This window comes from Rhinopithecus roxellana, chromosome 12 (genome assembly GCF_007565055.1).
Source record: "Rhinopithecus roxellana isolate Shanxi Qingling chromosome 12, ASM756505v1, whole genome shotgun sequence".
NCBI lineage: Eukaryota > Metazoa > Chordata > Mammalia > Primates > Cercopithecidae > Rhinopithecus > Rhinopithecus roxellana.
In genome coordinates, this window is record NC_044560.1 from 23,019,756 (window position 1) to 23,043,717 (window position 23,962).

Genomic DNA, 23,962 nt, shown 5'->3' on the forward strand with positions numbered 1-23,962 from the left:
TGGGCTCTGGGGGTGCGGCTGGGAGGACAGCACTGACCCTGTGTATGCTGACTGTCCTGGCTGCCGAGGTGGCATGTGGCCTTCCAGAGTCCCCTTAAGCTTTGAGGACCCTGATGGGTCTGTGGTGAGGGGGCCCAGGCAGGAGGGGAAGCTGGGGTGGCTCTGGCCGCTGTCTCTTATGCTGGAATTCCTGCCTCAGCCCTCCCTGCAGTCACTGGTGACTCAGGCCGGCCAGGGTTTAGATGGAAACAGGATGTGTGTGCATGCTGTTGGAGGGGTGCTGGAAGGTGGCCCCGAGTTCACAAAGCCTGAGCACAGGCAAGTGGGGTACCTCTTGCACACTGGAGGCCTTGTCTGGGCCAGAGGGGAGATGGTCCCAAGGCTGGCCTCTCGGTGTGGAGGGCCCAGGGCAGAGACCTGGACGGCTCAGGTAGGGGCCAGGCCTCTTCCAGAAAGGCTCCACCCCTGCCCAGCCCTGGGTGACGGGCGGGACGTCCCAGAGCCCCGCCTGCCTGTGGGAGGTGGGGGCAGGAGGCTGTGGACAGGGACCCAGACTTGCCGACCTGCACGACTCTGGCCATGGGGAACAGCCACTGTGTGCCTCAGGCCCCCAGGAGGCTCCGGGCCTCCTTCTCTAGAAAGCCCTCACTGAAGGGAAACAGGTGAGCGGGGTGTGGGTGCGGCCACCTGGGCGCAGGGCTCCCCCACCCGCTCTGGGGCCACGAGCTCCCTTGCCTTGTCCCCAGAGAGGACGGCGCACGGATGCCGGCTGGCCTGCTGGGTCCCGAGGCTGCTCGAAGCGGGGACGCCGCCGCCAACAAGCTTTTCCACTACATCCCGGGCGCGGTGAGCGCGGCGCGCGCGGTGGCTGGGGTCTGGGAGCGTGGCTCTGCCCGCGCGTGTGTGCCGCGTGTCCGTGCAGCTCGGGGTCTTCCCCTCGGCCCGGGGGAATTCAGACCCCCTTAGGTGAGGAGCGGACGCTGACTGCCCCGCCCTGGGGAGCTCATCCGGCCGAAAGTCTGAGCGGAGAGCGAAACCGCGACGCAGGACTGAGTCAGTCGGGAGCGAGGTGGGCGGGGCGGGCCGCGGGCGGGGCCTCCCGGGACCTCCTCCCGCAGGGGACCGGCGCACGCGTCTCTGTCGCTGCAGTGGGGCTCGGGGTCGTGCTGGTAGTGCCACTTGACAGTAAGGAGCCTCAGGTGAGCAGTGAGCCAGCCGGCCACCTACGCGGCCTGTTTCTCCCTGGGTGTCCCGCAGGAAGCTGCTGCTGGGTACGGCCGCCCCGTCCACAGAAACCCCTCTGTGCACGCACCGGCCTCCTCCCAGCCTGCCAAGGCCACGCAGCAAGGAGGCATCTCCCAAGCACACACTAGGCCACCTCTCCGTGGAAGGAGCAGAAGACCACCCCCATGCCCATCCCTCCGCCCAGGCCCCGTAGGACTAAGGGTCTTCACAGGGTAGATGCCCAGCCCCTTTCAGATGTGCCTGGTGCTGGGTTGAGGGAACAGGAGGAGGAACCTGGGCTTCAGGGCAGACAGGAACCCCCACTGCACCCCTGTCAGGCAGCCTGGATGCTATGTGCAGGCCCTAGGAGCGTCTAGGGGAGAGGACCCCTGCCCTGCACTCCTAGGTCCAGCAGCTAGTGTGGCCGTGCAGACCCCGTTGCCAACATGCCCCCACCAGGCAGGAGGCTCGTGCCATACCCTCTCCTGACCTCCGGAGTTTCAGGGTTCCTTGCAGACAACAGGTGCTGGTTTCGGAAACCACACTGCCTCAGAGCAGTGGGCAGGGAGAGGGAGCCAGGCTGGCCTAGGGGTGGGGTCCCTTTGGCTGCATCTCAGACGCCACTCTCTCTGTCCAGGCCCAGGACATGCAGTGGGACCCTGGTGGGGTCCTATGAGGTGTGGTGGGTGGCCCTAGTGGTCCTCCCTTGCCAAGACATGATAGCCAGAGAGGGAACCTGCTGAGCCTCAGGAAATGGGGCTGGGGGAGGAGCTCAGGGCCAGTCCTGGAGCCAGTGCTCCTCTGCCCTGTGCCTGGGCTCTGCACCCAGTGCTGTGAGCTGGCTCTGCCACGGCTCCAAGCTGAGTCCTCCCCGGGGCCCCGAGGCTGAGCTGGGCTGCAGGGCTAGCTGTGTGGCCCTTCCTGGTCTGTGGCCTATTTTTCATGGGTGCCTACCCGGCATCAGTTCCCACGCTGGGTGTGGGTACAGGAGGCCCCACCCAGTGGCAGGAGGCCGGGAAAGCCTATGTGTCTGTCTGTTCACATTCCTGGGCCTGCTCATGGGCAGCTAAGCTTGGCCAGGGCACAGCGGCACTGCATTTAGCCCTTGCCAGCTCCTAGAGGGAGCAGGACACCTTCCCACTTGCCCCTGAGCCTGTGGATCACAGAGCTCTCCAGCCCCAGGTTCACACCCGTCCCCTTTCTGATCTCTAGCCTGATGATCAAAGCCTGCATTTGTAGAGGACTGACTGTGTGTGCCAGGATTGGCTAAATGTGGCATGGATGTGGATTCCCCTCCCTCTCAGCACATGCAGTGATACCCACAGCACATCCCAGGCCCTGTCTTAGGCTCTGGGGACACAGAAGTGAACGGAATAGACAACCCCTGTTCTCACAGTGCTCCCATTCCCACGGCAGAGACAGACGACGGGGCAAATAAATAGAAGATCCAGTGAGAAGGGTGGGGTTGGTGCTAAGGAGAAAAACAGAGGGGATGGGTGCAGTTTCAGAAAAGGACCTCTTGGAGCAGGTGATGTCTGAGCAAAGCTGCCAAGCGGGTAAGGAAGTGGGTCGGGGCTAAGCAGTCCCCAAAGCGGGAAGAGCACATGCAGTGGCCGGAGAGCATGGGTCTGACCCCTCAGGGCACTGCCAGGACCTGGCTGTCACCTGAGCAGGCGGCCAGGACACACTCAGGGGATCGACCCCAGAAATCTCCTCACATCTTTCAGGCTGGGGGCTGGAAATGGGCGGCGGTGAGAACATTGACACCGAGGAAATCGGCAAACGTTACAAATCAGGGCAGTGGTGTGTTTCTGTGTCTGTTTTTTGTAGAACCAGGTGTTAAACGTTCACCAGCCAATATTGGAGACGTGGAAGGGTTTTGAGTGTTACCCAGACACCTCCAAATTCTTCTAACAAGTCTTCAGAGGTTGAATAACCAAAGACATGTTACACAGCTTAGGAAATAATGAAGATAGGATTTAATCCACTGAGTTCAAATCTCACCATCTCTACCACTAGACCAGGCAGCTCTGTGTGGGGAAGTGTGTCTGTGTGTGTGTGTATGCACGGACGTGTGTGCACAAGTGTGTATGTGTGCGTGTGTATGCACATGTGTATATGTGCGTGTGTGTGCACGTATTTGTGCACTGTGTATGTGTGCATGCATGTGTGTGCGTATGCATGTGCGTGTATGTGCGTGTGCACACGTGTATGCACGTGTGTATGTGTATATGTGTGTGTTGGTGTATTTGTGTGTGGATGTGTATGCATGTATGCACGTGTGTGCATGTGTGTGAAGTGTACATGTGCATGTGTGTATGCATATGCGTGCATGTGCATACACGTGTGTATAGGTGTGCACGTGTGCATGTGTGCGCATGTGTACATGTGTATGTGTGCAGTGCATGCATGTGTGTGTACATGTGTATATGTGTGTGCACATGTGTATGTGTGCACATGACGTGTATACATGTGTGTTTTGGTGTATTTCTCTGTGTGTGGACATGTATGCATCTGTGTGTATGTGTGCAAGTGCATTATGTGTGCACGTGTGTATCCATGCATATGCGTGAATGTGTGTGTACGTGTGTGTACATGTGTGTATGCATCTGTACGTGTCTATTGTGTGGCATGTATGTGTCTAGGTATATGTGTATGCATATGTGTGTGTATGCATGTGTACATGTGTGTGCACATATATGGATACAAGCATGTTGCCTGTATGTGCACGTATCAGGTGTGTGTGCATGTACGTGTACGCAAATGTGCATGTATGCATATATGTATGCACGTGTGTGTGTAAATTCTGCCATGACTGTTTTCCTGTGGAGAGGCTGAGTGTGCAGATTCTATGCCTGGGGGAGGCTGTTCTTCACATATGTGTTGGGTGGCTGTGCACAGGCAGACCATGCCTATAGTCCTGTAGCTGTGTGGATGCCAGCGGAGGGGGTGGGGGACCCAGGCAAGGCCCCCTCCCCTGAGTGCTGCTCCTCCTAGGACATCCTGGACCTGGAGAACCAGCGAGAAAACCTGGAGCAGCCGTTCCTGAGTGTGTTCAAGAAGGCGCGGCGGAGGGTACCTGTGAGGAACCTGGGAAAGGTTGTACATTATGCCAAGGTCCAGCTGCGGTTCCAGCACAGCCAGGTGGGGGCCGGGTCAGGTGGGGCACGCGCCGGGTGCAGCATCCCCACCAGCCCGGGGCTCCCCAGACCCTGTACTGACGACCCTGCTGCCCGCACAGGATGTCAGCGACTGCTACCTGGAGCTGTTCCCCGCCCACCTGTACTTCCAGGCCCACGGCTCGGAAGGACTCACCTTTCAGGTGAGGCAGTGGGCAGTGGGGGTGGGGCCGTGGCCACCCTTCTCTCCATGGATCCCTGAAGCGCCTACCCTGTGCCTGGCAGGGGCTGTTACCACTGACGGAGCTGAGCGTCTGCCTGCTGGAGGGGTCCCGAGAGCACGCCTTCCAGATCACAGGTGTTTGGGATGCTCCCCGGGCCCCCAGAGGCACTCGTGACCCAGGACTTGGAGAGGGGCCTGCCCTGTGGGCTGCGGGGCATGTGTGTGTATGTGTGTGCCCTCTCTGCCCTGCCCACAGGCCCGCTGCCCGCACCCCTCCTGGTGCTCTGCCCCAGCCGAGCCGAGCTGGACCGCTGGCTTTACCACCTGGAGAAGCAGACGGCCCTCCTTGGGGGGCTGCAACACTGCCACTCGGCACCCCCACAGGTCAGTGCCAGGGACCCCACGCCCCTCCCCACCCAGATCCTCGCAGCCTGCTCTGACCTCCTCCTCACAGGGGTCCTGTGGAGACGAGCTCCCCTGGACTCTGCAACGCCGCCTAACTCGGCTGCAGACAGCATCAGGGCACGAACCCGGCGGCAGTGCTGTCTGTGCCTCGAGGGTCAAGCTGCAGCACCTGCCCGCACAGGTGGGTGGGAGGTGCATGGGGCTGGGTGGGAGGTGCATGGGGCTGTAGGGGGATGGGAGGGGTGCAGGGTGCTGGGCAGGGCAGGGACTGGCCCTGGGTGCACAGCAGCTCAGCCCCCATATCGTTTGACGCCCTCTACTCAGGAGCAGTGGGACCGGCTCTTGGTCCTGTACCCAACGTCCCTGGCCATTTTCTCCGAGGAGCTGGACGGGCTTTGCTTCAAGGTGGGCCCCTCCTCACTGAGGGCCCGCCCCAGGGAGGCACCTGTGTGAGGGTGGAAGGGGGCGGCCATGCAGGAGGAACCTGTATTTCGGGGCCTGTTGAGACAGAGAGCAAGGCCCTGCCCACCCAGCCCGCAGTCCTGGTCAGTCTGGTCTCCCCTGTGACGTGGAGGAGCCCCTGCCCGCCCTGAGGTTCTCACCCTGAGGTTCTTGACCGTCACCCTGGGGCAGGCAGCATGGGGCTGAGAGCCCCTCCCAGGGACTCCGTCGTGTGTGCCTGCCCGTGAGGGGTGTGTGTGCACTCGTGTGTGTGCCTGTGTCCTCCAGGGCGGGCACCAGGAAGGGGGTGTGCACTCATGGTAACCGTCAATCACTGAGGAACAAACACAGGGCCCTCCCTGTGGTTCCCCCGGCCCAACTTCCTCTCTGGGGACCTCAGGAGGCCAGTCCTGTGGCTTTGTGTGTCTGCCCCCCGACCAGGGTTAGCAGTGGCCCCAGGACAGACAGGACCCACTGGCCTCCCTCAGGATGGTGGCCTCGGTGCCCAGCTCTCCAAGTACCCAGCCAAGCTCTGGAGGGCACGAGGGTGGGATGAAGCCAGGCAGGGCCCTGGGGCTGCCCCCACAAAGGCCTGGCCCTCAGTCTCCGCCCCCGCAGGGGGAGCTCCCACTCCGTGCGGTCCACATCAACCTGGAGGAGAAGGAGAAGCAGATCCACTCCTTCCTGATCGAAGGTGGGGTCCTGACCCCAGTTCTGCCTCTTGCCTGGCCAGGCCATGGTGGGGCGGGAGCCTGAGGGACACCTGGCTCTTTAGTGGGGGCTCTGAGGGGTACACCCCACCCTGCCAGCCCCTCACAGCATCTGTGTGCCAGGCCCCCTCATCAACACCATCCGCGTGGTGTGCGCCAGCTACGAGGACTACAGCCACTGGCTGCTGTGCCTTCGTGCCGTCACCCACAGGGAGGGGGCCCCACCGCTGCCTGGCGCCAAGAGCTTCCCAGGGCTGCAGGTGAGGCATCAGCAGGCCCCACAGCCCAGGTCCTGGGCAGTGGTAAAAACGGGGCAGCAGACCAGGCGCGGTGGCTCATGCCTGTAATCCCAGCACTTTAGGAGGCTGAGGCGGGCCGATCATTTGAGGTCAGGAGTTCGAGATCACCCTGGCCAACATGGAGAAACCCATCTCTATTAAAAATACAAAAAGCATTAGCCAGGCGTGGTGACGCATCCCTGTAATCCCAGCTACTCAGGAGGCTGAGGCACGAGAATCGCTTGACCCAGGAAGCAGAGGTTGCAGTGAGCCGAGATTGTGCCACTGTACTTCAGCCTGGGAGACAGAACAAGACTCTGTCCCAAAAAGAAAAAAGCGGGGGCAGCAGGGTAGGTCCAGGCAGGGGCAGGTGGGGAGGGGGTCCAGCCCTCGCTCACCCCCACTCACTGCCCACCCAGGTTACAGGCAGCGGCCGAGGCTCACTGTCCTCAGGCGGACGGACCAGCTGGGACTCGGGGTGCCTGGTGCCCCCCTCCACACGCACCAGCCACTCCTTGCCTGAGTCCTCAGTGCCATCCACCGTGGGCTGCTCCTCCCAGCACACACCGGTGAGTGCTTACGGGGTGGCAGACAAAAGTGGGGCAAAAGACTGTCAGGTAAGTGTGTGTTGGGGACCCTGGTTCCTCAGGGGAACTCAAGACTGGAAGGAGCCCCTTGCAGCCTCAGAGAGTTGCACAGGAGAGGGGCCAAAGGGCTCTCTGTGGAAGGTTTGTGGTCCCCACAGGACCAGGCCAACTCTGACCGCACCAGCGTTGGCCGACGGAGGACTGAGCTGAGACGTAGCAGCAGCCGGTCACCCAGGAGCAAGGCCCGGGCAGAGGGCCGCGGCCCTGCCACCCCACTGCACCTGGACCTGACCCAGGTGGGCCCAGCACACCCACCCAGCCCCTGGCCTGGTTCCCACCATTCCGCACCACTGGCCTCTGTCTCTGGGCCTAGTTGTCCTGGAGCCACCCAGAGGTGTCTTGCACAGAGAAGGGGTGGCCTAGGCTGCTTCTAGCCGAGAAGCCCATCTCTCCCACCTCTGCCCTGCAGCTGAACAGGCTGAGCCTGGAGAACAGCCCAGACGCCCCTGACCACGCTTCGGAAACATCACACTCTCCCCTCTATGCTGACCCCTACACCCCACCCGCCACCTCCCACCGCAGGGTCACCGATGTCCGGGGCCTGGAGGAGGTCAGGCCCCTGCTGGGCGACAGAAAGGGCGGGAGGTGCCTGCAGCCTGAGGTTGGGGAGGTCTAGACCGTGCCTCTCGGCCTGGGGTCTGGGGCTGCCCCGAGCCTGAGGTCTGTTCAGGCTCTGATGGGAGGTTGAGGTTCTGGGGGTCCCTGGATGCCACTGAGGTCCCAGCCCAGGCTCTCCTGGCAGTTCCTCAGTGCCATGCAGAGCTCACCTGGACCTGTGCCCTTGAGCCCACTCCCCTTGGTGCCTGTGTCTGTGCCTGCCTCTGACCCCGGCTCCAGCTCCTCCGGCCCCACTGGCCCCCACTTGCTCTCCAAGAAGGGAGTTCTGCAGTCCAGAGCCTCTCAGAGACAGCGGGGCTCAGCCAAGGATGGGGAGCCGCAGCCCCCAGACTCGCCTCAGCTTGTGAGTAGCAGTCCCCACGCCAGTGTGCCCTGCGCTCCGGGGTGCTGGGGGCGCTAGTGTGGGGCCTCCTGGGACTCTGAGGGAGCAGGGAGGGAAACAGGAGGACGGGGGCAGATGGAGACCAAGGGGGCCAGCAGGGAGGTGGGGAGACGGGACTGGGGAGGGAGAGCAGGGGGACGTGGGTGATGCCAACCCGGGGGGTGGGGGTCTGCACATCGACCAAGCTCCCTGCCTGGGGCTGTACCTGGCTCTCAGACTTGCAGTTTGGGGTTCCCAGGTCTCCTCTGCCAGGGAAGGTTTGCCTGAACCCCAGCTGCCTCTGACAGGTGAGTGAGGGTCCTGCCTCCTGGGGTGAGTGCCTGTTGCCTCCCACAGGCTGACACATCTCTGCCTTCCCTACTAGATGGCTGGTCCTCCAGGAGGAGCCAGGGCCCCGGCTATGACCACCTCTGGGACGAGACTTTGTCTTCCTCCCACCGGAAGTGCCCCCAGCTTGGAGGGCCTGAGGCCAGTGCAGGTCTTGTGCAGTGGATCTGATGGCCACGGTGAGGCCGGCTCTCAGGACCACCCTCACCAAGCTCCAGGGTACCCGCCCCTCTAACCCACTTCAAATTACAAGTCAGGGTCTGAACCCAGTGTGATGGGGGGGTCTCCGGGGCCCTGAGTTCAGAGCCTGTCCCTTGGCTCCTGCTCCTCAGTGCCAGCAGCTGGGGCAGGGAGGGGCAAGAAGGGCTCACCCCAAGGATGCCCTGGCTGGCGAGGTGGGTCACAGGTCAGGGAGGTCCTGGCCATCCACAGGGTCAGCCCTCAGCTCAGCTCGCCAGGAGTCAGGGAGGAGACTCACTGGGAGTGGGAGGGTGGCATGGGCGTGAAGGTCAGAGGAAAGAGAAAGGTCTGCAGGGTCAGAGGATGTGAGGTCAGAGGGCATGAGGGTTACAGGTCAGCAAGGTGTGAGGAGCACTGGCCAGAGTGTCCCAAGGAGGAGGGCGGGTGGGGTCTTGCATGGCCTGGGCATGCGCCATAGGGCAGCACGGGAGATGCTGACGCCACCGGACCAGAAAGAACAAAAAGAGAAAAGAGAAAAGAGAGAAGAGAGAGAAGAAGAGAAGGAAAGAGAGAGAGAGAATGAGAAAAAGAAGAAAGAAAAAGAAAAGAAAGAATTTTATTGGTGCCGCGTACGCGTGTTCTCTGCTCAGCAGCCGGGGTCTCCCACAGTCTTGAGGACCCTGCACACACTGCCTTGGCAGGACCCCCACCTGGGGACCCCCACCTGGCACCCAGCCAGGCAGCCCCCTTCCTCTGCCACCTTCGGCCCCTCACGGACCTTCCCAACTGGTCTCTGACTCCCCTTGGCTGTGGGCCCCCAGCTGCCCCACAGGAGCCCCCAGGAGCCCCCAGGAGCCCAGCCCTCCATCTGATGCCGCCAAATTCTCCCTCTGCACCTGCACCCAGGGCTTCCCAGGGAGGGGCTCGCAGCTCTGCCACAGACCCCCACCCTGCAGGGGCCGCTGGGCTGCCTTCACTGTCTCAGGCCAGAGCTCAGGGAGGCCTTGGCCACAGTCCCTTGAGGATCAAGAGTGATGGGCCTTGGAGCCCTTGGCAGCCCAGCCCACCTGTGAGGAGGCTGCCCAATCCCTCTTTGAGGCCACCCTGTGTCCTCGCCCCTCCGTTTGCCCAGAGCTCCAGCCAGAGCCTCTCGCTGCTCAGACCCCTCCAGGGTCCAAGTCCTGTCCTGCCACTCAGCCCCCACTGCATCCCAGAAGAAATGCAGGGTGTGGTTAAATGTGATTTCAGATAAACAAATGACTTCTTAGTAAAATGACCTCCCCACTATTGCATGTCTGAAATTAACCGAATGCCCTGTGTTCTCATCTGTGGATCTGGCCACCCTCCTATCCAGCCACCTGCCTCCCTCCACCCACCCAGACTTTAGCACCTTCCCTCCCAGGCGTGGGGAGTGGCCGTGGCCACTGGCTGGATCCTCAGGTGAGTCCCAAGGAGCAGCACCAGGACACGCCCCCCTCCTGGACACCGTAGAAGACAGGGGTCAGAGGGCTCGGGCAAGGGTGGCACCTCATCCCGTCCTGGGTGCCTGTGGTCGTCTCCTCATCCCGCATCTCCCTGGCCCAGGCCTGGCTCCTAGGAGCTGGGGCTGTGGCGCTCTTGCCCCACCTGCCGGCGGAAGTAGCGGATGGCAGAGATGGTGCCGATGTTGGCCAGCAAGACTGCAAGAGAAGCAAGGGTCTCCTGAGGGCCAGCTTGGCTGTGAGCACCGTCTGCCTGCAAGACCCAGCCCTCAAAGGGCGGGCTAGGCCGGTGCGGCCAGGGCCGCAGCTCAGCCTGGGAGAAGCAGGTCAGGGGAGAGCCCTGGGGCCCCCATGCACCCCTCGTCCTGCCAGTGCCCCTCGGTCTGGCTTCTAGGCACAGCTCCCTCTGCCCCCAGCACCCGAACCTGTTTTCCAAGCGTCTGGGGTATGCAGATCTGACGTCCTCACAGCCCAAGTGGCAAGGGCTACAAACACCAGGCACATGTCATTCTGGCTGAAGGCAAATGACGGGACAGGCCCCCGGAGCTCCGCTAGGAGAGAAGCTCACCGTCAGCCCCACAGCTGCGCTTAGAGACGGCCCCGCACATGCCCGCCCCGGAACTGCCTGCCCCGCCCCAACCCCGGGAACCGCCCGCCCCCCTAATCCCGGGAACTGCCTCCCCCCACCACCAACCCCGGGAACTGCCTGCCCCCCAACCCCGGGAACTGCCTGCCCCCACCACCAACCCCGGGAACTGCCTGCCCCCCAACCCCGGGAACTGCCTGCCCCACCACCAACCCTGGGAACCGCCTGCCCTCCCCAACCCCGGGAACTGCCTGCCCCCCAATCCCGGGAACTGCCTGCCCTCGCAATCCCGGGAACCACCTGACCCCCAACCCCGGGAACTGCCTGCCCTGCCCCAATCCCAGGAACCGCCTGCCCCCCCAACCCCGGGAACCGCCTGCCCCCCCAATCCCGGGAACCGCCTGACCCCCAACCCCGGGAACCGCCTGCCCTCCCCAACCCCGGGAACCGCCTGCCCCCCTAATCCCGGGAACTGCCTGCCCCCACCACCAACCCTGGGAACCGCCTGCCCTCCCCAACCCCGGGAACTGCCTGCCCCCCAATCCCGGGAACTGCCTGCCCCCGCAATCCCGGGAACCGCCTGCCCCCCCAATCCCGGGAACCGCCTGCCCTCCCCAATCCCGGGAACTGCCTGCCCCCACCACCAACCCTGGGAACCGCCTGCCCTCCCCAACCCCGGGAACTGCCTGCCCCCCAATCCCGGGAACTGCCTGCCCCCGCAATCCCGGGAACCGCCTGCCCTCCCCAACCCCGGGAACCGCCTGCCCCCCCAATCCCAGGAACCGCCTGCCCTCCCCAACCCCGGGAACCGCCTGCCCCCCCAATCCCGGGAACCGCCTGCCCTCCCCAACCCCGGGAACCGCCTGCCCCCCCAATCCCGGGAACCGCCTGCCCTCCCCAACCCCGGGAACCGCCTGCCCCCCCAATCCCGGGAACTGCCTGCCCCCCCCAATCCCGGGAACCGCCTGACCCCCAACCCCGGGAACTGCCTGCCCCGCACATGCCCACCCCAGGAACCGCCTCCCCCCACCACCAACCCCGGGAACCGCCTGCCCCGCACATGCCCGCCCCAGGAACCGCCTCCTCCACCCCAACCCCGGGAACTGCCTGCCCCCCAACCCCAGGAACCGCCTCCCCCCACCACCAACCCCGGGAACCGCCTGCCCCGCACATGCCCGCCCCAGGAACCGCCTCCCCCACCCCAACCCCGGGAACTGCCTGCCCCCCCCAACCCCAGGAACTGCCTGCCCCGCACACGCCGGCCCTGGGAACCGCCTGTCCCAGACACATCCACCCTAGGACATGTCTGTCCTGCCCCCCCGCAGTGGCCCCCTCCCCGGCAAGCTCCCTGGACAGTGTTTGCCTGGGACCTGGACAGGCATCCGAGAGCACGTACCTGCCCGCCTAAGAGCCAGGTGGAGCCGCTCTGCTGCGGCTGGCTTGAGGGGGGTCTCTGGCCCGCCCCCTGGAAGGCCGACCTGGGAGGCTCCAGGGCCTGCAGCTGGGGCAGGACAGCCGGCGCCAGCACGCCCTCCAGCCTGTCCTCCCTGAAGAAATGTTCATAGACTTCAGGGATGGAGATGGGCACAGGGTCTCCAGGTACGGGGGCCGGTACAGGATCAGCTCTTGGGAGTGGCGCCGGGGCCCCCCGCTGCCTTGGCCTCTGGGCTCCCGTGTCTTGGAAGAAGAATTCACACATGTCTGGCCACTGGATGCCTGCCGGATCCTGACCGGCCGCTGCCGCCTCAGCATCCTGGTCCTCCTCGATGGTGTCACAGAAGAAGAACTCATAGGCCTCCGGGAGGGTCACGGCAAAGCTGCACCCGGGCCCAGCCCTCATCACGGCAGAGGGAGGGGGGCGAGGCAGGTGCTTGAGGATCCGAGGCTGGTGGGGCCGGGGCCCGACGGCCACAGCATCCCAGGCTCCGGGCCCCCCGTGGCCCCCAGTTGCTGTCTGGGGGGCTGAGGGCCTGGCTGTGGCCGATAGGGCCAGGCCTGAGGCCTCTCCTGAGCCTGGCTTGTTGGGGCCAGGCCCAGCCACGGAGAAGCGCACTTTCTTCTTCTTGGGGACTTGGGTGAGACCCGGTGCGGGCTCCCCAGAGCGGTGTCCAGGGGCCCCTGCTGAGAGCGCAGACACAACAACCTCCGTCTCCACATCAGGCCCAGCTCTGCGGGTGGGAGACCAGGCGGGGCCAGCGACGTCAGCTGTGGGAACAGGGGTAGACACAAGCCCGCCAGACTCGGTCATCCTCGGCACAGCCTCTGAGACAGGTGGAGATGAAGCCACCTCTAGCTTAGCCACTGGGCCTGCTGTCGGCAAGGCCATGTCCAGGCCATGCTCGGAGACAGGTGTGGACACAGCCATGTCCGTGTCAGGTTGCAGCTTGGAGATGGGTGTAGACGGGGCCACACTGGACTGAGGCTCAGAAGCCAGTGTAGACACAGCCGTGTCAGGTTGAGGCTCGGAGGCAGGTGTGGACACAGCCATGTCTGACTTAGCCCTTGAGACATCTGGGTGGGCTTCCTGGACAGGTGTGGACACCGTGTGCAGCTCAGCTCGGGGAGGGGCTCTGATCTGGTCTGTGCCTTGCTCAGTCACAGGGACAAGTGTAGATAGGCCCAAATCTGGCCCTGGCTCAGGAGCTCCTATAGGGCCTAGCCCCAGCTCCTCCTGCCTGGCTTTGGCCGTCAGCTTTGCCGTCTCAGGACTGGCCGCAGGGAGCAGCGGAGAGCCCGTCTGGGCAGAAGTAGAGGCTCCTGCGTGCCCACCCCCCTTGGCACCCACAGCTCGCCTCTTCTTTCGGCTGGGGCTCCGTGCTGGGCCTCCAGGGCTATCGGGGGGCCTGTGGGAGCCAGTGCTGTGGCCAGGGGACTCGGGACTCCGAGGGGGCTCACCAGGAGGCCGTGGGGCAGGGCCCTGCAGAAGTCTGTGCATCTGGTCTCCAGAAGACGCCGGACCAGGGCAGGATGAGCACTGGCAGGGAGGGCTGGTGCCGGGGCCGAGGGACGGTGGAGCCTCTGCCCGTGTGGACGTGCTGGGTGTCTGCTGACCGGTCCCCAGGGCCAAGACAGGCTCACATAGAGACCTGCTGACCAGCTGCTGTGTGGCCACGTCCTCCTCCTCGCAGCCCCGCCAGCTCCGCCCTCCTGCAGCTGGCTGCCCAGTTGGGAGAGGCGGGGGCCTGGGGGGACTGCTGCCACTGCTGTCCCCTTGGTCAATGTCACTGGACAAGGGCTCGTCCCCAGAGGCCAGGCCAGCCTGCAGGAGGCCACACTCATCGGCGGTGGCTGAGAACTCAGCCCAGTCCTGGTCACTCAGCTGGACGCTATACTGGAAATTTTCCATGTGGGGTCAGCAGAGGCACTGGAGGGTGGCAGAATGGGTCCGGTGGGGTCTTCGTGGGTTCAGGCCCCAGGCACTACCCTGCACATGCAGCTCCTGCCACATGAGACTCGGGGGTTCCACCGCCTCGGGGCTCCATCTGGGCCCTGAAAGGAAGAGAACATCTCGAGGGGAGGGCCGCGCTTCCTTCACACGTAGTGGTGACAATTTCCAAGTTAGAAGATCCCCAGCTCCCATGACCCTAGTTCCCAACGCACCCCCAGTGATACCTGTGTGATGATTACATTACATAGTGTGTTACATTCCTAGAATCTAGGATGATTTTCTACCAGTGAAGTTATAAAACCAGCCGTCCTCAGGTTCGAATGCTCAGTTTCCTATCACACCTTAGCTGGGGCGGCCTCACTTCCTCCACCTTCTGCCAGAGCTGTCTTTACACGGCAAAGCACCTTTCAGGGTCCACCCAATGGGACCCGTGCGCTCGGGGGATGGGCAGCCCTGGCCCATCCCAGGGCACCCCAGCTGGCAGCCGGCCACAGGAGAGGATTGCAGGGCCCAGCAGGTGCCCAGCCCTCGGTGATGACCTTCCGATCGCATTGGCTGGGCCAGGCTATTCTCTGAGCTCCCAGTGGTGCTCACCAGAGCTGGCCCCGGTCAGCAGAGAGAGCCTGGGCAGGAGGTGAAGGGTGCGATGGGTCTCTTGACCCAGCAACCACCTCGGGCCGTCCTCGAGGTCTGCAGCACAACCCAGGCCTGCCTGGCTGCTCAGGGTGCCCTCCTTTGCCCCATCTCAGAGAAGCAGGAAGAGCCTAGCCAGCTGTGGGGTCTACCCCTAGAGGGGGCTGCCCTCGGCCTCAGGTCAGCCCCTCTGGATCCAGGGAGGGGGAAGTCCCTTTGGCAGGGACAGAGTCCTGAGACGGAGGCCAGGGACAGTGGCTTGCCTCCCACTGACCTTCGCCCTCCTCTCTGGTCTCTTGAGAAGCCTCTGTGGGGGTTGTTGCCATTGGGACCCCTTGGGTCAGGAGCAAGCAGCTGACCATGTCCTACCTGGGTCCCGGCGGCCAAGCTGGGTGTCTGAGCTGCCCATCCCAGGGCGGCATGGTGCTAGGCTGGCTGCACAGGCTCCACCCCCTGTGCCAAAAATACCGCGTCCCTGTGGTCACACGTGACTTGTGCCAGCCATCAGGGTCCAGGCCACAAATAGATGGCATTTGAGGGCCCTCCAGCTACAGTATGTGAGAACGACTCCTGGCACGGGGCTGGGCCAAGGTGAGGTCAGACACAGGCCGGAGGATGCTGACCAGCAGGCAGCACCACTCAGTTCCCGTGCTTCCGCCACCCACAGTGAAACCTCAGACCTGCCCTCCCTGCCACCCCTGGAATGTTCCTGGCCTGCTTTTGAGATGGCCTCTGTGTCCTGGCCAGGGCTTGTGCCTCCCTGTCCTGACCTCCAGGACTCATGTGAAGGTGAGTGGCCTGCATAGCCACACAGCCAGGGAGTGTCAGGGTCAGGTGTCCCCATGCCCAGCTCTGCTCAGCTGCACCCTCCAGGCTGTCCTGACCTTGGGGTTCACGGTGCCCATTCCCAGGCAGGTTCTGAGCCAGGGGACAAGAATACAGGGCAAGAGATCCAACAATAAACATCCAATCTAACAGGCAGATAAGCTCAGCTCCAATGGCAGCACTCCTGAGAAAGAAGTAGGGAGAGGGGTGACTGGGGGGGTCAGAGACCTCTCTAAGGAGGGGTTTTGGACCCGGAAGTTCCTGGGAGTCCAGGGCACAGGACTAGGAGACTGGTGCCTGCACTGTGAGGGGTGGCAGTGAGAGCTGGGCATGCGGAAAGTGCATGCTTGGTGCCACACGATGCTTTTCCAGAAAGTAGCTGCCACAAGGCCGCAGGACAAGGTGTCCCGCCACCCAGGGCCAGCCTGACTTGAGCTTTCACAAGTTAAATCGCACCCTGCATCCCTTTCTGCGTCTGCGTCCTCGGGTCCACGCTGCGCTCTGGAGACAGCTGCCATGAGGGCTGTGGGCGACTGCCCGAGCGGACGAGGCTGTCCTGCGTGAATGCCCCCCGCGGCTGCGCCTTTTCCCGTGGGTGGTGATGTGGGTCATTTCCAGTTTGCAGCTACCACACGCGGTGTGGCTGTGAATGTCTGGGAACACTCCTTTCAGCAAACCTCTCGCATTTCCAGGACGCGTGGGGTCAGTGTCAGAAGGTGCCGCCCCATTTGCCAGGCGGCTGTGTGGCCGTGCTCCAGGCTGGAGTTTTGCAGGAGCTGCACGTCTGCTTCTGGGCGGCGCCTCTCAGCTTTGGCTGCCTCCCTGTGCCTCCTCCTTTGGACAAGCTCTTCATTGAACTCTTGTACTGGGGAATCTTCTCCCTCTCTGCCTCCACTTTCCACCCTCTTAACGGTACCTTTGTTTGCTTGTTTGTTTGAGACGGAGTTTCACTCTTGTTGCCCAGGCTGAGGTGAAATGGCAAAATCTCAGCTCACTGCAACCTCTGCCTCCCAGGTTGAAGAGATTCTCCTGCCTCAGCCTCCTGAGTAGCTGGGATTACAGACAGGCGCCACCACACCCAGCTAATTTTGTGTTTCTACTAGAGACGGGGTTTCTCCACGTTTCCCAGGCTGCTCTCAAACTCCTGACCTCAGGTGATCCGCCCACCTCAGCCTCCCAAAGTGCTGGGATTACAGGTGTGGGCCACCGCGTCTGGCCTATTCCTTCTTCTTCTTCTTTTTTTTTTTTTTTTTTTTTTTGTTGAGACAGAGTCTCGCTCTGTCGCCCAGGCTGGAGTACAGTGGTGCGATCTCGGCTCACTGCAAGCTCCGCCTCCCAGGTTCACGCCATTCTCCTGTCTCAACCTCCGGAGTAGCTGGGACTACAGGTGCCCGCCACCATGCCCAGCTAATTTTCTTTGTATTTTTAGTAGAGACGGGGTTTCACCGTGTTAGCCAGGCTGGTCTCAATCTCCTGACCTCGTGATCTGCCCGTCTCTGCCTCCCACAGTGCTGGGATTACAAGCATGAGCCACCACGCCTGGTCTATTCCTTCATTTAAAAAAAAAAAGCTTCATTGTGTTGCCTTTCATCCTCGGCTCTGCCACACACCTGGCATTGACTTTTGTGGACGGTGGGAGGTGGGGGGCATGGGGGTCCTCTCTGTCTTCACGTGGACGCCCAGCTGACCCAGCACCACATCCTGGGTGGGCATCCAGGCCCCACGTGGACCATCACGAGATGAGACAGGAAAGGCAGGGAGGCCCATGGCAAGGCAGGGAGCTGTGGGAGGAGGTCTAGGGCGGCGAAGGGAAGGGCTCTACCCTGAGGCCTTTTCACACCAGCTATCAATGGAGTTGGCCGGAGGCTTCAGCGGGATGCCCTTCTCTGCGCTCCAGCCCAGTCATGAACCTTCCTGGTGGGAGCGGCAGGGGGAGGGCGGCTGTAGGATGAGGAATAGCCAGGGCCCCCCTGCACTTCAGGCAGCAGCACCCCTCAGTCCGGGGAGGAAGAAGAACCCAGTTCTACCGTGGAGGCAGAGACGAGCCCCCAGGCCTGCGGGGCAGAGTCCCCTGGGAGGACGGGGCATGCTGTGCCCCCAGCGGCCACCAGAGGGCACCAGGACGCCACTGCGCAGCGGACGGGGTTGGCTCTGCGGCTCCTGCCCTGGTCAGGGGGTCCCAGGTCCTGCCCCTCGTCTGGGCGGGCAGGGGGCGAGAAGGGCGCTTCTTGGGGGATTGCTAGGCTCCCCTTCTGGAAGCCACGTAGACCTGGTGGCAGCCCTGGACCTTGAGACAGTCAGGGAGCGAGACAGGGGTTTCACTCTGTCGCCCAGGCTGGCGCGCAGTGGCGCGATCCCAGCTCCCTGCAGCCTCGACCTCCCAGGCTTGAGTGATCCCTCCAGCCTCAGCCTTCCGAGTAGCTGGGACCACAGGCTCCATCGCCAAGCCCGGCCTCCTTTTCAGTTTTTATAGCTTTATTGAAGTATAATTAACACGTAATACACTTCAAGTATTTATTTAACTATCTATCTGCTGTTGGAGATGGAGTCCCACTCTGTCGCCCAGGCTGGAGTGTAGTGGCTCCATCTCGGCTCACTGCAGCCTCTGCCTCCCAGGTTCCAGTGATTCCCCTGCCTCAGCCTCTCAAGTAGCTGGGACTACAGGCGCCCGCCACCATGTTGGGAGAATTTTTGTATTTTTAGTAGAGATGGGGTTTTGCCATGTTAGCCAGGCGGGTCTCAAACTCCTGACCTCAAGTGACTTGCCCATCTTGGCCTCCCAAAGTGCTGGATGACAGGCGTGAGCCACCGCGCCCGGCCCACTTCAACTATTTAAAGTGTGCACTTTGCTGGGTTTGGACACGTATACCCCTGGGAGCCCCCACAAACATCTCTAACACTCCCAAACGTTCCTTCGGCCTCTTGGTGATTCTTTCCCTCCCCACACTCAAGCAACCACGAATCTGCTGTTCCTGCAGAGTAAGTCGCACTGGCTAGAATCATCCACTGGGCCCTTCTTTGTATAGGACAGAAGAGTACAACACGCCTGTCCTCGGTGACAGCGTTTCTTAGACATTCACCCACACTGTGGTATATGTTTATTGTTACTTTTTATAAAAAGTGTTCCATTGTTGGATACACTGCAATTTCTGTATCCATTCCTCTGTTGAAGGACATTTGGATTATTTCTAGTTTGGGGCTCTCACAGGTAAAACTGCTATGAACGTTTGTGTACAAGTGTTCCTAGTGTGAAAGGAAAATATATCTCGGGATCCCCCAAATCACTGAGCCAAATGGAAAAGTCAAGCTGGCAACTGCTTAGGGCCAACCTGTCTTCTGTTCTATTCTTTAAAAAGGCAGCTAAGATTTTAAAAAATAAAAAGCTGCCTAACTCCCTCAGGACGTGTTCACAGGGAAATTCCTTGCAGACACAGGATGGACAGAATTCAAAGCCATTCCTCTGCTCTGCTCACTGAGATCAATGAACATCTGATGGCTTTCTTTGGAAAGGCTAATCAGAAACAAAAGAATGCGACCCTTTGTTTTACCACCTGTGACCTGGAAGCTGTCTCCCCTCTTCAAGTTGTCTCGCCTCTTGGGACTGAACCAATATACAGCTTACACATATTATTCACATATTATTGAAGTCTCGTGTCTTCCTGAAATGTAGAAAACCCAGCCGTACCCCAGCCACCTTGGGCACATATTGCCAGGACCTCCTGAGGCCGCGTCATGGGCACGTTCTTAACCTTGGCAAAATCAACTTTCTTTTCTTTCTTCTTTTTTTTTTTTTTTTTTTTTTTTTTTTTTGAGACGGAGTCTCGCTGTGTCACCCAGCCTGGAGTGCAGTGGCGCGATCTCAGCTCACTGCAAGCTCCGCCTCCCGGGTTCACGCCATTCTTCTGCCTCAGCCTCCCAAGTAGCTGGGACTACAGGCGCCCGCCACCTCACCTGGCTAGTTTTTTGTATTTTTTAGTAGAAACGGGGTTTCACCGTGTTAACCAGGATGGTCTCGATCTCCTGACCTCGTGATCCGCCCGCCTTGGCCTCCCAAAGTGCTGGAATTACAAGCGTGAGCCACCGTGCCTGGCCAGCAAAATCACTTTCCAAATGGAGTCAGACCTGTCTCAGGTACGTGGGGGTGGCAGTGTAGATACAGCTTTCCTTTCTCTTGGGTACATACTCAGAATTGGAGTGGCTGGGTCATGTGATAGGTATATATTTAACTTTTTGAGAAACTGCCAAACCATTTTCCAGTGTGGTTGTAGAATTATTTATTCCCACTAGAGGTTCCAGGCTCCGTGTCCTCACCCGCTCTCAGCATGGAAAGCTTTGTAATTCAGTCATTCCAGAAGGCGCTCATTCTGGTTTTAATTTGCATTTCCCTAACAGTGAATAACACCGGGCATCTTCTCACATGTGCATTTGTCATCCATATATCTTCTTTGGTAAAAAGATTGATCAGATATTTTGTCCATTTTATTTTATTTGAGATAGAGTCTCGCTCTGTTGCCCAGGCTGGAGTAAAGTGATGAGATCTTAGCTCATTGCAACTTCCACCCCCTGGGTTCACACGATTCTCCCACCTCAGCCTCCCGAATAGCTGGGATTACAGGTGCCTGACACCACACCTGGCTAAATTTTGTATTTTTAGTGGGGACGGGGTTTCACCATATTGGCCAGGTTGGTCTCAAACTCCTGACCTCAAGTGATCTTCCTGCCTTGGCCTCCCAAAGTGCTGGGATTACAGGTGTGAGCCACTGTGGCTAGCCTATTTTGTCCATTTTAAAAATTAGGTTGTGGCCTGGTGCTGTGGCTCACACCTGTAATCCTAGCACTTTGGGAGACTGAGGCAGGTGGATTGCTTGAGGCCAGGAGTTTGAGACCTGCCAGGGCAACATGGCAAAACCCTGTCGCTACAAAAAATTAAATTCTTATTTTTGAGTTTGCAGTATTCTTTTTTCTTTTCTTTTTTTTTTTTTTTTTTTTGAGAGTTTCACTCTTGTTGCCCAGGCTGGGGTGCAATGGCACAATCTCAGCTCACTGCAACCTCTGCCTCTCAGGTTCAAGCAATTCTCCTGCCTCGGCCCCCTGAGTAGCTGGGATTACAGGCACGTGCCACCACACCCTCCCACTAAGTTTTCTTCTATTTTTAGTAGAAATGGGGTTTCACCATATTAGCCAGGCTGGTCTCAAACTCCTGACCAGAGGTGATCCACCCATCTCGGTCTCCCAAAGTGCTGGGAGTACAGGTATGAGCCACTGCACCCGGCTCAGAGTTCTTTATATATTCTGCATGTAAGTCTTTTATCGGATATGTGATTTATCTTTTTCCAGCTGGTGGTTTGTCTTTTCTTTTCTTTTTTTGAGGTGGCGTCTTGCTCTGTTGTCCAGGCTGGAGTGCAGTGGCGTGACCTCAGCTCACTGCAACCTCCGCCTCCCGGGTTCAAGTGATTCTCCTACCTCAGCCTTCTGAGTAGCTAAGACTATAGGCACCCACCACCACACCCGGATAATTTTTGTATTTTTAGTAGAGATAGGGTTTCGCCCTATTGGCCAGGCTGGTCTTAAATTCCTGACCTCAGGTGATCCACCCACCTCAGCCTCCCAAAGTGCTGGGATTATAGGCAAGAGCCACTGTGCCCAGCCTTTTCATTTTTTTAGCACTGTCTTTTGAAAAACAGTTCATGCTTAACAACGAGGATACATAAATTTTTTTTTAAACGAAAAAGAGAAGTTCTTTTAATGAAATCTAATTTGCCCATTTTTCTTGATGTATTATTCTTTTAGTGTTGTATCTAAGAAATCTTTGCCTAAAGGTCACAAAGATTTGTAAAGTTTTCTCCAAAAAGTTTTATGGTTAGATTTGGCATTTAGGGCTATGATCTATTTTTAGTTAATTTGTATATATGATGTGAGGTAAGAATCCGTTAATTTATTTGCATATGGATATCCAATTGTTTTTGAACCACCGTTGAAAAGACTCTCCTGGCCAGGCGTGGTGACTCACGCCTGTAATCCCAGTACTTTGGGAGGCTGGGGTGGGTGGATCACAAGGTCCGGAGTTGGAGACCAGTCTGACCAACATGGTAAAACCATGTCTCTACTAAAAATACAAAAATTAGCCAGGCGTGGTGGTGTGCACCTGTAATCTCAGCTACTCAGGAGGCTGAGGCAGGAGAAAATGCTTGAATCCGGGAGGCAAAGGTTGCAGTGAGCCGAGATGGCACCATTGCACTCCAGCCTGGGTGACAGAGGAAGACTCCATCTCAAAAGATAAAATAAGAAAAGAAAAGACTTTCCTTTCTCTACTGAATTGTCTTTGTACCTTTGTCAAAAGCAGCTGACCATCCACCCATGGGCTGGCCCTTTTCTGGAGTTCAGGGTTGATTGTTTCTGGAGTTTGGGATTCATTGTTTCTGGAGTTCGGGGTTGATTGTTTTCTGGAGTTCTGGGTTGACTGTTTCTGGAGTTCAGGGTTGATTGTATCTGGAGTTCAGGGTTGTTTGTTTCTGGAGTTCTGGGCTGATTGTTTCTGGAGTTTGGGGTTCATTGTTTCTGGAGTTCAAGGTTGATTTTTTTATATTAAAAAAGAAAGCTTTTATGGGGCAAAAAAAAAGTCAGTTTATTTGATGTGTTTCTTAGTAATGGAATTGTGGGGAAGAACAAAAGCGGGCTCTGGGACTCACATTGCTTTGGGGGAGGCTAAGGCTTCCCAGAATCCCTTGTCCCTCCCTACTTTGGGCACTTAGGGGTGGGGCTGAGGAGTGAGAGGGACAAGGCAGGGAATGATTGATTAAAGGTAAGGAGCAGACAGAAGGCACTGGTGGGTCATATCTCGGGCCTGGAAGAGGGAGGGCGTGGGCCAGGCCCCATGTAACACCAGGGGTTCCTTGGCATCCAGGCTTGGCCTCTAGTCCTTTCCCTTCCCTTTCTTGGCTTTGGCCTTGGCTTTGGTCTTGGGGTTGCAGGGCTTCATGACGCGGATGGTCTCCTGGCACTGGGCATTGCAGCGCGCCTTCTTCAGTATGCCTTGGCGGACTTTGGTGCCTGCGCCCCCATCACACGCACCCCAGTTCTCAAACTTGTACTTGCAGTCGGCTCCAAACTCCTTCCAGTTGCAGGGCACCCTGCATCGGGTGCGCTAGGTCTGGCCCTGCAGGTGCCCTCGCGGAAACCCACGCGGCAATCCTTGCTGCTGGGGGTGCAGGGCCCCCAGGCACACTCGCTCTCTTTGGCTACTGCGGAGGTGAGCGCCAGCAGGGCGAGGAGGGTGAGAAGGAGGAAGCCTCGGTGCTGCATCTCGCTCGCTGCCCGTGCTGCTTCGCTCCCTCCCGCGCCCTGCCCCTCCCGCTCTGCCGGGGTTGATTTTTTATGGAGTTCAGGGTTGATGGTTCCTGGAGTTCTGGGTTGATTGTTTTCTGGAGTTCAGGGTTGATTGTTTCTAGAGTTTGGGGTTGATTGTTTCTGATGTTCTGGGTTGACTTTTCTGGAGTTCTGAGTTGACTGTTTCCGGAATTCTAGGTTGATTGTTTCTAGAGTTTGGGGTTGATTGTTTCTGGAGCTCTGGGTTGATGGTTTCTGGAGTTCAGGGTTGATTGTTTCTGGAGCTCTGGGTTGACTGTTTCTGGAGTTCTGGGTTGATGGCTTCTGAAGTTCAGGGTTGATTGTTTCTGGAGTTCTGGGTTGATTGTTTCTGGAATTCTGGGTTGATTGTTTCTAGAGTTTGGGGTTGACTGTTTCTGGAGTTCTGGGTTGATTGTTTCTGGAGTTCTGGGTTGATTGTTTCCTGGAGTTCAGGGTTGATTGTTTCTAGAGTTTGGGGTCGATTGTTTCTGGAGTTCTGGGTTGATTGTTTTCTGGAGTTCTGGGTTGACTGTTTCTAGAGTTCAGGGTTGATTGTTTCTGGAGTTCTGGGTTGACTGTTTCTGGAGTTCAGGGTTGATTGTTTCTAGAGTTCGGGGTGGATTGTTTCTGGAGTTCTGGGTTGATTGTTTTCTGGAGTTCTGGGTTGACTGTTTCTGGAGTTCTGGGTTGATTGTTTCTGGAGTTCAGGGTTGTTTGTTTCTGGAGTTCTGGGTTGATTGTTTCTAGAGTTCAGGGTTGATTGTTTCTGGAGTTCTGGGTTGATTGTTTTCTGGAGTTCAGGGTTGATTGTTTCTGGAGGTCAGGGTTGATTGTTTCTGGAGTTCAGGGTTGATTGTTTCTGGAGTTGGGGGTTGAATGTTTCTGGAGTTGGGGGTTGTTTCTGGAGTTGGGGGTTGATTGTTTCTGGAGTTGGGGGTTGAATGTTTCTGGAGTTGGGGGTTGATTGTTTCTGGAGTTCTGGGTTGATTGTTTCTGGAGTTCAGGGTTGATTGTTTCTGGAGGTCAGGGTTGATTGTTTCTGGAGTTCAGGGTTGATTGTTTCTGGAGTTGGGGGTTGAATGTTTCTGGAGTTGGGGGTTGTTTCTGGAGTTGGGGGTTGATTGTTTCTGGAGTTCAGGGTTGATTGT

General features: G+C 59.0%; 2 protein-coding genes and 1 pseudogene across 5 annotated transcripts; 1 reads left to right on the plus strand and 2 right to left on the minus strand.

The window, feature by feature from the left end:
* Positions 1-462: 462 nt before the first annotated feature.
* PLEKHN1 (pleckstrin homology domain containing N1) lies at positions 463-9,892 on the plus strand. Of its 3 annotated transcripts, XM_030942413.1 has the most exons (18): positions 463-662; positions 747-846; positions 957-1,199; positions 4,222-4,368; positions 4,466-4,546; positions 4,629-4,701; positions 4,823-4,950; positions 5,021-5,152; positions 5,296-5,376; positions 6,031-6,106; positions 6,246-6,382; positions 6,820-6,969; positions 7,146-7,283; positions 7,457-7,597; positions 7,790-8,008; positions 8,286-8,334; positions 8,412-8,593; positions 9,033-9,053. In XM_030942413.1, exons 1-17 carry the CDS (start codon positions 580-582, stop codon positions 8,543-8,545), a joined length of 2,112 nt encoding a protein of 703 aa, XP_030798273.1. In that variant the 5' UTR covers positions 463-579; the 3' UTR covers positions 8,546-8,593; positions 9,033-9,053. The 3 variants fall into 3 exon arrangements, with proteins under 3 accessions (XP_030798273.1, XP_030798272.1, XP_010375476.1); XM_030942412.1 differs by having other exon boundaries at positions 8,412-9,892; XM_010377174.2 differs by lacking the exon at positions 957-1,199 and having other exon boundaries at positions 8,412-9,892.
* Positions 9,893-9,930: 38 nt separating this feature from the next.
* Positions 9,931-15,093, minus strand: PERM1 (PPARGC1 and ESRR induced regulator, muscle 1). The gene is given in 5 exon segments (XM_010377171.2): positions 9,931-10,233; positions 10,461-10,586; positions 12,018-12,083; positions 12,086-14,110; positions 15,012-15,093. Coding segments are annotated over 4 exon segments (2,160 nt in total). The 5' UTR covers positions 13,968-14,110; positions 15,012-15,093; the 3' UTR covers positions 9,931-10,147.
* Positions 15,094-22,081: 6,988 nt separating this feature from the next.
* On the minus strand, positions 22,082-22,769 carry LOC104673204 (annotated as a pseudogene). Its single transcript, XR_004052223.1, has one exon. The product of XR_004052223.1 is annotated as a midkine pseudogene (transcript).
* Between the last annotated feature and the right edge of the window lie 1,193 nt (positions 22,770-23,962).

Coding starts and splice junctions, on each gene's coding strand:
- PLEKHN1 (XM_030942412.1), top strand. CDS start 580: ATGGGGAACAGCCACTGTGTGCCTCAGGCCCCCAGGAGGCTCCGGGCC. Junction 5,153..5,295: donor TGCAGCACCTGCCCGCACAG/GTGGGTGGGAGG, acceptor CCCTCTACTCAG/GAGCAGTGGGACCGGCTCTT. Junction 7,284..7,456: donor TGCACCTGGACCTGACCCAG/GTGGGCCCAGCA, acceptor TCTGCCCTGCAG/CTGAACAGGCTGAGCCTGGA.